At 45.1% G+C, this 11,827-nt stretch overlaps 1 protein-coding gene across 1 annotated transcript in view; it reads right to left on the bottom strand.

Annotated features, from left to right (window-relative positions):
* Positions 1-903: 903 nt before the first annotated feature.
* LOC140242343 (brefeldin A-inhibited guanine nucleotide-exchange protein 3-like) overlaps positions 904-11,827 on the bottom strand; it is a 38,034-nt gene continuing 27,110 nt past the window's right edge. The window contains exons 21-31 of the mRNA XM_072322079.1: positions 11,227-11,470; positions 10,263-10,649; positions 9,173-9,530; positions 8,005-8,184; positions 6,887-7,151; positions 6,164-6,419; positions 5,413-5,657; positions 4,676-5,015; positions 3,939-4,167; positions 3,080-3,210; positions 904-2,455 (exon numbers count right to left, since the gene is read on the bottom strand). Coding sequence (XP_072178180.1) covers positions 904-2,455; positions 3,080-3,210; positions 3,939-4,167; positions 4,676-5,015; positions 5,413-5,657; positions 6,164-6,419; positions 6,887-7,151; positions 8,005-8,184; positions 9,173-9,530; positions 10,263-10,649; positions 11,227-11,470 — 4,187 coding nt within the window. The remainder of the gene's footprint in view (positions 2,456-3,079; positions 3,211-3,938; positions 4,168-4,675; positions 5,016-5,412; positions 5,658-6,163; positions 6,420-6,886; positions 7,152-8,004; positions 8,185-9,172; positions 9,531-10,262; positions 10,650-11,226; positions 11,471-11,827) is intronic.

Below are 11,827 nucleotides of genomic sequence, written 5' to 3'. Positions count from 1 at the left end.
TGAATCGTGGAAAATTTTCATCTTAAAGAAAGAAAAAAAAAAACAACAACAACAACACCCTGCAGCAGCAAAGCATTTTGCTCCAGTAAACTGTACATTGCTAGCGGTAAAATAAGATCATCTGCTCATACGCACTTGCAGCTAAATCAATATTGCACAAATCTAAAGCCATCTAACATTTAAAACCAATTCAAATTTTCTGCCCTACATTTCATCAATTGATGAGTTAAAATGAATGCTAAGAATGAAACTGATTTTCCTTTATTACAAATCAACACACAAGCAAGAGATGGCGCCAGTGCGTGTTTAAAGGTGAAATTATCAAAAGCGATGGAATGCACCATTTTTAGACAACACGCTGATATGCTGCCTTATACATACAGAAAGGTGAGCACCCTCCAAAGGGGAAAGTTTAGAAAGAAAGATTTTTTATTGTTGTTGTTGTTGTTGTTCACTGCAGATATCCCGACACTGAAAGTTTGTTGGATTACACTTGTACTGGGAATGGGTATTCATGTATCGTCAATCAATGACTCAATCTTGCTGGGCATGGTAGCTTTGCCTGGGAAGTGACCACTAAAATGCCCACCTCACATAACCAGAGAGACTGACAGAAAACAATGACCGGCTCTCTTAACAGAGCTCAAATAAAGGAAATCTTTCAAACTCTGTAAAATTGGGAACAAACTTTGTGTGACAGCATCAACCACTGAGCACACAACAGATGGCAGTGGCCTAGTGGAAACCACTTAGTGTGAATTATTTTCAAACATTGTTTATACACAGTAGTGATCAATGGTATAATAATACATTTGTACCTTAAGTACATCTGGTTTTTTACAAACATTTGAAGCTTAAGACAACTTAGGTCATCAGAGGGAGAGGGAGGCGGAGCCCTGGGAGTCAGACGATGCCATGGATACGGGCCACCCGGTCCATGAACTCCATGACCCCCTGCCGGACCTGGTCACTGGTGACGTGGCAGACCAACTGGTTGATGCAGGGGAAGACAGCTGGGAGGAAGGCCACAAACTGCTCCTCTGGAAGCAGCTGCAGCAGGCGCAGCATGGTGCCAAGCATGTTGGCCCAGGTGCCCATCTGGGCCTCGCTGTCCCGCACGATGGACGACTGCTGCTCCTCCTGGATCTGCTTGCGGCGCTGGCGCTCCGCCGGCGTCAGCGCCGCGTCCCGGCTGCGGGCCCGTGTGTACTTCTGTTCCTTGAAGGTGGGCTTCTTGACGAAGACGGAGCGGGAGTGGTGCAGCTTCCGCTTCTTGTACTCTTGCATGAGGCTCTTGATGGCCTTCTTGGTGGCCACCGTGTAGAGCTGGCCATCCTCCCCGCTTCCTCCATCCTCCCCGGACTGCTGCTGCCTCAGTTTCCCGCTTTGCCGCTGCTCAATCACGTTGACCTCGTGCTCTCTGACCTCCCCGTTGACCCCTGCCCCGGGACCGACGTTGGGAGTCCAGTGGGAGGCAAACTTGAAGCCCTTGGCTTTTGGAAGACTACTGTGAACCTTGCTCGACCTCGGCTCTCCGTTCAGCTCCTGCTCAATATCCTCTCCTTCCACGTCCTCCTCATTGGGGTCGCCGTCTGACATGGGGTCACTGTGGAGTTCAAAGGTGAACATCCTGTTACGAGGGGTCTCTGGTGAGGTCGGTGACACGAGGAAGAAGAGGGCCATGTCTGAGGAGAGGCTGGGCTCTGCCTTGCCCAAATTTGGGTCCATGTGCAGCTGAATGAAGGTCGCACACACATCGTTGCATATGCCATGGAGGCGCTTGATCAGCCAGTCGAGGTCTGATTGGTCTCTGGGGTGAAAAGTCAGCTCACACTTGAGGTGCAGATTGTCTACGCTGCTGACACTGTCAATAGAGGATCGGCTGTTCTGGCTCTCCAGAGTGCTGGACCGCCCACGGGAGGTGACATCCCCCTGAGAGTCCGACCGCCCGCGAGTCGTCTCGTCGCCCGCATCCTGGCCCCGGCACAGCTCCCTAACGATGCCTTTGATGTGGGATGCCTCCATCTTCTCGTGTGGCGTGTGGTGGCAGAGCTCTAGGAGGGTGTGTAGGTAGAAGGTGAAGCTCATGGCCCCCTGCCAGTAGAGGTTGGCCGCCACCTCAAACTTGGACACCTTCTGTAGCAGGAACTTGAGGCCGGGGCGGCTGTTGAACTCACAGGCGATCTGGTAGGACTGCACAAAGCACTCCAGCAGCAGAGAGAGGTTGCGGGGTGAGAGGTAAGCCAGGAGTCCCGGGAGGGCCGAGTCAAATGGAGGGGCGTGGTCCCCTGACCCGGTCTCGGCCGCGCCCGACTGCGAGAGAAGGCTGGTGGTGGTGACCATCGTGTGCTCACTGCTCACCTGCATCTCGGAGCCATGGAGAAGGATGGTGCCCAAGGTTTGGACCAGCAGCTGGTGGGCTAGCAGCCCCAGCACAATGCTCCTGAATGATACTCTAAGTAAAACAAAACAACACAAGAAAAACAAAAATACATTAAATATCTAAACTCTTGTGTGCTGAAGCTCCTTGCTGTCAAAATTCAGCAGGAATTTGATCATGAATTACTGCTGATTAGCTGAGATGTTTGGAATGATGGTAAATGTCTGTGAAGTGTAACATATCAACTTTTAATGGTTGAAAATTTTCCCAAATCAACAAATAAATACCACATTTGTAGACATCAAACCCAATAAATTAGTGCTGAGATAGACTAACAATGCCTGGCATTTGCTGATCCGATATCAATAATTTATATTTCCAGAAAAAAAAAGAGAGAAAAGTTTGGACAACTTTTTTTTTTTCAAAGCTTTTGGTATGGGGATTAAGATGATATTACATGTGGAGTGTGAATCTTATGGCATTGATATTTCACCATTCCAGTATGTTATGCTGAATAAGAAATGAAAAATTATATTTCATTTATTACTATTATCCCCCTTACTGACATTATTGGTTTTCATATCTCTCCTTGCTTTAAAACAATGACAAAACATCTATGAACGTAACTTCTTTCGGTATTACTATGCACAAAATTACAAATATGCTGAAAAGTCTGTTTTAACATATCATGGCCAGTACCTGGACTTGATCTGGTCAATGTTGGTGGTGAGGTCAACTTCCGGAGGGTAGATAATGAAGATGTACGACCTTGGCTCATCTCCCACGGCAACGTCGACTGTGGCCATCCGCTGGGTGTCTAGCAGGAACACCTGTCACACATACAGAAAGTTCATGAAATTTACTGCATGGAAATATGTGCAGCATACAAGTAAAGGTTATTGACACAGCAAATTATTCTTGGTCCACTTGGAGCATGAGCATCGCAAGTTTACATACAAAGTATACACCATTATGTACACTGCATGTGCACATGATGTGTTCCACAATTAAGAACAATATGACTCAAACAGGAAATTAAAGAATATGGTGCTATATGAAGCATGTATCTTGAGGAAAAAAGCTCCTTCTCCCTCCAAAACTATACATACACGTATATATATATATATATTATATTTTTTTCTTTCATGAGTAACACACATTCACATGCATCAATAGTAGAAAAAAAAAGTATACATGAACTCAGATAGAACTCAGAAAGAATAGAATAATACGTACTTTCACTATAAAGAACACGGTTTTAGCAAATTCTCGCTACGATGACATGAAAATTCAGATCCCTAAATTATCATCTGTATATCTCAATATACTTTATTGTTCGGCTATGACAAATTTTGATATCTAAAGAAAACTGCCAGTAACGAGGACTTTGTTATAAACAAAAAGACAGACAGACAGACAGACAATTGAACCAATGCTGACAAAAACACAACCTCCTTGGTAAAGATGAACTTACGGTTGTTGCCTCACTTCAAGAACCTTCACTGTATTACACAAAGAATCATCATAATCAAATTGCAGCCAAGCTTTTTTTTCTCACCTGCTGCGCCAGTTGCTGCAGCCGGATGTACTCGATGTCAGTGACATCACGGCGGGCGGCCACCTTGACGGGGCAGACATCCCCCATGAAGTCGTCGGAGCCTGGCTGGAAGCAAGACATGAGCTGGCGCACGCTGCGGAGGCTGGTTGCCACGGCTCGCTGCATCCCGTTGCAAGCCACCGTCCACATGTCGTGGGAGAAACTTGGCCCCGCGCTCAGCAGCAGATGTCTGCATGGGGTAAAAGAAGGGATTGTCATCACAGAATAATCCGGGGGAAACTAACTGCTGCTTGCATTCAAGAGAAATGCCATCGCATTCTCAAATAATTACTCAATTCAAAAGACCCAGTATGGTCCCTCATCACATGTAGATGAAGTTTATTCATCATGACCACTGACTACAAGATGTAATCTGTAATTCACTTTGAATACAACCAACTGAAAGGGGGCCTGAGCTTTTGATCCTAGCCAAATCTTTGCAAGAGGCAAAATAACAAATATGAAAGGTCAGCAAACACTTATGTGGACTGCAGACATACAGCCACATAACATGCAATATCTGGGAGGGGCTGGGGACATACACAAGAATACATGGAGGAAAAATTTACACTACTGTCCTTCTGTACTCAATTACATTCTCGTGGAACATTCCTGGCTTAAGAAATGGCTGGAAAGGGACATTTTTAGACAAGTTTTTAGGGACCTTTGCCCTCGACTTTCACCATCTATGAGCTCACCTGATACAGGAGCAGCCTAGTCTAGCCACTGACTCATTTGCCTGACCAATACACTCCACTAGAATGTCCAGTAGCTGCTTCAGCATGAGGCACAGCCCCCGTGTGGACCGGCCCTGACCGTCTCCATCGGGCCCCTGGGGCCCGTGGCCACCGTCCACACTGTCTTCCCGATCTCTGCCAGTGAGGTGCTCCACCACGAGGTCGGTGGCCAGACCGCAGGCTTGCTTGAAGTTTGCCGTGGTGGCGTCCCACGTGGAGTGGACGTGGCGGTTGCGCCGTACCCAGCAGTGCATCATGGGAAGGAGGAGTTCCGTGACAGCGTAGACCCCAAACAATGGACCTGAGAACAGAGTGTAACACCCACATTTTTCATCATTCAGTAATGAACATCATGTGAGATATCAGGATGTCAGTTCATGACCAAGTAAAGGCTTGGTGAAACTTGAAATATCTTCAGTGCAATTTAATGCACTACTGATTCTATTCAAAAAGTTTCTAGTATGAATTCAAAACACATCAAGTTGACAATTATTACTTCTTTTTTTTTAGGGTATTAAAGACACAAAAGATACAAAATGATGTCCTTCTTCTCTCCAAAGTGTACATAAAAGAAAACTTTTATGAGTGTGTAAAACAATGGGAAGAGGAAACATGAACCCCTTACAAAAAAGGGAAAAAAAAAAAAGATGTTAGTATGCTGAAATAGCAATGTCATCACTCATGTGAATGATACCAACCAGGGTTGATTGACATGGAGCGCAGGAGCTCGAAGAGAAGTTCCAGGGTTGGGGGCTGGTATCGGCGAGGGCACAGGGCCACAGCCCCTGTCAGCCCTTCCAGGAGCAGGAACCACACCCGGATGATGCCAGTGTGGTCATCCACAGAATCCATGGCGATAGGTTCAAAGAGCTCCTCACTGATGCCGAGAAATGCAAGGCCGGAAGGCTTTGGGGATGTTGGGCTTGTGGGCAGTGGAAATGATCTGAGGGAGAAATTAAAATACATCAAAAACATAAACAAATCGTTACTTACTGATACGTAACACTGTAACACAGAAATTTAGCATTGTAGGCACTGCATGTCTTTGCTTAAAACAAACTACCAGTAACAGAAGCTTATTCTTTGCATTCAAGAATTCACATAAACATCAAAGAATGTGAGCAAGGAGAAAATTACCCCATAAATTTACCAGTAGTTTTCTTTACATATCTATCAAAGCGAAACAACTTATTGATTTTCATAATCAATATTACCATCACCATCACCAACATCCCCACCACCATCAGCAACACAGTCACCATCATCATCTTTAAATATCACCATCAACATCAACATCACCATCACCTTCATCATTATCCTCATCATTATCATCACCATCACCATTACTATCATCCTCTGCACCATCACCATCATCATCTTTCTACTTGCTGCACTCTTGAACAAATCGGAGAATAATCAATGATGGCACTTTCACGGTGCATGCCTAACCTCTGAGGGGACAGTTCGCCCACTGGGAAGCTATCCCGGGCACCGAGCCTGATGGACTGGGATCCCCTGAAGATTGGGCAGGAGGGCATCTGGTGAATGGAGGCCAGAATCTTGTGGCAGCGGTGGAGGTAGTTGAGGGCGGGGAAGCAGAGGTCGAAGACACCGTAGGTCATGGGAGGTCGCTGCCGTGGCGATGTGGGTTTGCTCCCTGGGACCTCCTCAGACTCACTGCCCTCTTCGGACATACTTGCATTACCTTTGATCATAACGTATAACATATGCAAAGAAAAACAAACCGTACAATACATGAGGAAGTAGCTGGAATAAAATTCTATTTCTGGGTTATCCCGTTGAGGATGACTCCGTAGTATACTCTGACAAGTGTCTATGGGAAATGCGTGTTGTAGCAAAATCAGCCCATCCTCGATGGGTTAAGTTTAAGCCATGGGCATAAGAAGAGGCACATTAACTTACAGTTAAGTGCCTCGACACTAAGAGGGTTAAACGACCATTTATGCTAAAACCTGGCAAGTTATAGACATGTGCTGAGGCACGCAAATATCTAAATAACTGTTAATGCAAGTTATAGCAAAATGCCTTGGCACGTAAGGAGTTAAATGAGCACTGATGAAAATGCTTGGCAAGTTACAGTCAAGTTCCTGAGCTTGTATAGGGTTAATGGCATGTCTGATAAGAGTGCATGGTCACGGTGGACAAACTTACTTCCTCCTCGGACGAACTTGAGCAGGCACAGGATGCAGTCGATGGCTGCGTTGGCAAACACTGTCACGTTGTCGGTGTTCAGGAACGCCTCGAAAACGTTGCACACCGGCGCCAGAGGGTGCTCTGAGCGGTCCGGTGACTCGTCCGACTCGGTCCGCTGGTGGGGCTGCATGCGGACGGCACGCAGTGCGCCAAACAGTGGCCGCCATCCTGACTTGATGTTCGAGAATGAGCCTTCCACCAACTCGCATATTGAAGACACGACCTGAAAGCATAAAATTCCACAAACAACTACTTCACAGGGCTAAACACTTTAAAGGTCCTTAACTGTTTGTAGCTATTAAGATTTCAAGCAAGAGGTAAATCATGCAAAATATATCAAATAGTTTGCCAAATAGAGAAATGTGCTCAAATGAAAAGGATTTTGGCCTCATGGAGGGCAGGCATGTAGCTTCATAGATCCCTGCATGCTGCTGAGGATAGTTTGTTGGTTCATAGACAGAAATTCATGTCAACAAACATGACATTACTATAAGCCTATCCATACATGTAGTTAATAAGACCCGCACTGTTTGCATGTAATGAACAGCTTTGAATTTCCAGGAATATGGACCTGACACGCAGTTGTCTGTGACAACACTGCATGCATTTCAAGGTGAACAAGTAGTCTGAATGTTTACTGAGTCACATGCGTGCCTTTGTGTGTCTGGAGGATGCATTAGCAGTCACTAATTAGGGTTATCATGAATGTTCTGTAATTTAGCAATCATCATTATTGATAAACAGATTTACATTTTACTTTACCTTTACTAAAAGTACAAAGTATGTATGAATAGGTTTGTGAGTTTAATGGCATGATTTTGCGTGAATATATCGAAGACAAAAAAAATAAAGCACTGTGAAAATAGGGAAAGGTGGAATCTGCCAGCTCATGGTACAGCACCAGTAGTTCAGAACAAGATTCAAGGTCCAAATGAGCATCATGTTTACAATAATGCTGACAACAAAAAGACACGAAGGAAATCCAAGGATATCATGAATCAATTCAAAGGTCATGTGAACTGGAATAATGTAAAATATCTGACTGAAGTGGAAAATAGTCCATTGCGACTCTTTACCTGGTCCTGCACATCGTTATCGCAGAGCTCCAGCCTCAGCAGGCTCTCAAAAGGCTTGAGGAGGGCCTCGTGGAAGTTGAAGTGGGGTAGCTCCTGGCCCGCCATCATCACCTCAGTCAGCACGTCATGCAAGATGGCAATGGCCCGCTTGGACACATGCCGGTCTCTGTGGCAAGCGGCCTGGCCGCAGGGAAAAGGGAGACAGAAGAAGGGAAAAAGGGTGGACAATCACTCAACAGTGCAGATAATGACACTTCACAATGAAGGGAGTAATACAGCTACTACTGTAAAACCAGAAATTTTTGTGTGCATGAACTTTTGTGTATATTGTGTGGAGGTAAGATATGATATTAAAAGGAAAATGCACACAATAGTGTTTGTCTACACAATGCATTGAATGCCAGTGGCTATTTGTGAAGTATCATGCCACAAATGTTTCTGGTTTTACAGTAAAATGCTTGTAAGTAGGATAACAATGAGTATAAATATGAAAAGAGACATGAAACCAAGTTCTGCTCGCCACTGTAGGACTGAAGAACTGTACAAGTGACATGGTGATCTGAATTCGCTACGGTGGTTTAATTCCGTGTTTGAGGCAGAGAGTGCAAACATACTGCATGCTCACACTGCTGAGGCAGAGTACCAATACTCTGTCAATGGACAGAAGGATAAGGTAAATACTGGTAAGATGAAGGCAAACTTTATACATTATGTGTATACTTGAAATGACATGTGATTAAATTTCATTTAAACAAACCTATCATAGAACTTCTCATAGCTACTGCATCCATGTTCTATTCTCTCCTTCAAAATTACTGCTCATAGATTATTTGTCTATATCACATTATAACCCTCTTCTTAACTTTTTCAACCTGTGTTTAATAGACATGTACTGTAAACGCAGAAATTTTTGCGGTACATTAATTTTTATATATTTCGCACTACTCCTGGCCAGCATGAATTCAAAAACCCGCAAAAATGTCTTAACATTTTTCTCTGCACATTCTGAATGGGTTGAAAATTGCACACTGTGAATTCAAGAACCCGAGAATATGTTTTTGAGCTGCTCAGCGCAAAAAAAAAATTAATCACACAAAAATATTGATGTTTACAGTACTCTGTATTGCCTCCACACAGCCAAGTTTGCGTTTACTCCGAAAGGTCTCACCTCAATGAGATGTGGGGCCACCACACTCCAAGCCTGCATGAGATGGAAGAGGGGCCTGCTGGGGTGCCGCACGCATTTCAGGATGACGTCCCCCAGCCGGAAGAGGAGGAGAGAGGTCTCCGCCCTCCCCACTGTCGGGAGGGACTTGCTGGGAGAGGTGGGGGCGATCATGCTGCGGTTGGAAGAGGAGTGGGCATGTCCAGCACCACTACCACCAGAGGCTGACCCTGCCATGCCCGCCTGATGAGGCTGCTGGGATGGAGAGCGGTAGAGCTGGGCCTGGGAGGCGGTGCACAGCTCCCGGAGGAAGCCCAGCAGGGCCTGGAGGTTGAGGTTGGATGCGGCATCATCAAATACTCTGTAGGGAATGAAACAAACCCCGCCAAAAAAAAAAAAAAGAAACTTGAATAATGATGGTGTTGTGGTTAACGTCAATATTCAACGGCAGCATTTATTCTCAGGTCCCTTTATGCTCCAGACACAGTCACCAAATTTCATTTTCAGTAAAATCTCTACTGATTCCTAGTGGCACACTACATTGTATTATTAAACTATTTTGACATGGCACTGACTTAGTCATGTTAGCATGACAGCATACACGTATCTCTTTTGAAAAGTTATATAAGAGTAAATGAATGAATAAAATTGTTATGAGAGTCATGAAGAAATCGGAAACCACTAGAGCATTCTTGAGTTAAGTAGTGTACGACAGATTGATGCAGGAGAGAAGAAAATATTATCGAACACATTACAATATATTGTACAATAATAAATGAATTAACACAGCAGAATTAAAACTACCTGATGACAAGGTAGTGCAGTGAATAAGGCTCTGGTCCTATTTAGGACATGTGGGCCGAGTATGAATCCTACCAGGCAAGTACATCAAATGTGGACACAGGTATGTATTTAACAATCACGTCCCTCCTTACTTCAGTGTATGAAAGGGTACCTTGCACTGTTGGGCTAAAATTCTAATCGGAAGCCCTGAAAGGACAGTGTGTATAATGAAGAGGGTACCCTTGGTTAGAAAGATACATCAGTACAGACAGAGTACTAGGAAGGAAGCCTGGCTTGGTATCCCATTCACCTGTCGACCCCGGCCGATAGTCCACACACGACTTTGGCCGCCTTGGCTACGCTGAGGAGCCCTCCCTTGGCGGAGCCGATCTCAAACCCCAGCTCCTCCTTCTCCTTTTTGATGATCTCTTGGACGTTAATGGCCACGCCCCCTCCCCCATCCTCCCCATCCCCCCTTCCCTGGGATGAGTGGGGTGCCTGGGGGCCCGACGGGGTCGCGGCCGACGAGGAGGAGGCAGAGTAGTTGGGGGGCAGCAAGTCGAGGTCGTCGACATCCTCTGGGTTCTCCACAATGCCCGTCGTAGGCTCCCTGACCTTGGGGAGGGTGGTGACTGGGGGCTGGGTAGAGGTGTTGCTGAACTGGGTGTGTTCTAACTGGGACACAAAGGCACAGCACCTGGTTTGGAAGAGAAGATCCATACACACTGCTAGAGATGCATTGCATATCAACATAAGTTACAACCTGTTTCTCCAAATACACCTGGTACACTCAATCCATGCCTCAAATTTGGTTAATGCTAATTTCATACACCATGTCACATGACCAGCAAACCTTAGTCCAATTATTTACTACCTAACTTTATTGCTCTTAGTCACCTCCCATCACCTTCTCACAGAATCTTGCAGTAGGAGAATGTTATCACAATGGAGACTTTGGAAATTTGCACACATAAAAAAATTGAAAACACTGCAAAGCACCACAAACAGAGATTAAAATAATATCCATTACATGATAGAAACAACCAACAAAGATGTTAAATATGCAATGCATGATGTGAATAATTCTCCTTGACATACATAAAAACAAACAAACAAAAAAAGTTGTCATTACCACTGGCACCCTATTTGTGCATAATGTCAGCAAGAATTTTGAGGTTTTGGTCCAAGATAGAAAGTACCGGTATTGACCAGCCTGAAGAGCTTTGCAACTTTGCGCAGCGCTACATGGGTTACAATGACTGTGACTAGGTTACCTGAATACATGGCTCCAGCAATCTGGGGAGTGGCTACCCATCTCCAGTCCCATGGACAGCAGGGCGTCCATGCTGAGGACGTGGGCAGCGTGCAGCCGCATCCCGTGGCCCTTGCCCAGCTTGCTCCTCAGACTGGCCATTCTGGAGGAGGATTCTTGGGTGGTGGTATCCGGGGCGGGATGGTCGCTGGCGCAGGACACCTCGCTGAGCTGAGCAAAGACGGCCGCACATCTCGTCTGGAGACCTGAATATTGGGGTTGATGGTTCGGTAGGGCATGAGATACTCTATTAGTTGATGACAAATGTCCCTTTTGAGATTAAAACACCTCTCTATGCAAATATTCTTGTATTCAAATATATTACTCTTTACATATCTGTGAATAAGTCCTCTATAACTCCCTTGGCCCTCACTACATGTAGTTATTTTTGTGCAAAAAGAAAAATGCTGTTTTAGAATATATATGCTTGTGTCATCATCAGAACTATTTTGATGATGATGATTATGACTGGTGATGATGGATTTCATCATTATTGCCATCATTACCACCAGCAGAAATAGTAGAAGTAGAAGTAGAAGTAGAAGTAGAAGTAGAAGTAGAAG

The sequence above is a fragment of the Diadema setosum genome, chromosome 19, assembly GCF_964275005.1.
Source record: "Diadema setosum chromosome 19, eeDiaSeto1, whole genome shotgun sequence".
NCBI classification, from domain to species: domain Eukaryota; kingdom Metazoa; phylum Echinodermata; class Echinoidea; order Diadematoida; family Diadematidae; genus Diadema; species Diadema setosum.
This window is presented reverse-complemented; position numbering and strand designations above follow the sequence as displayed.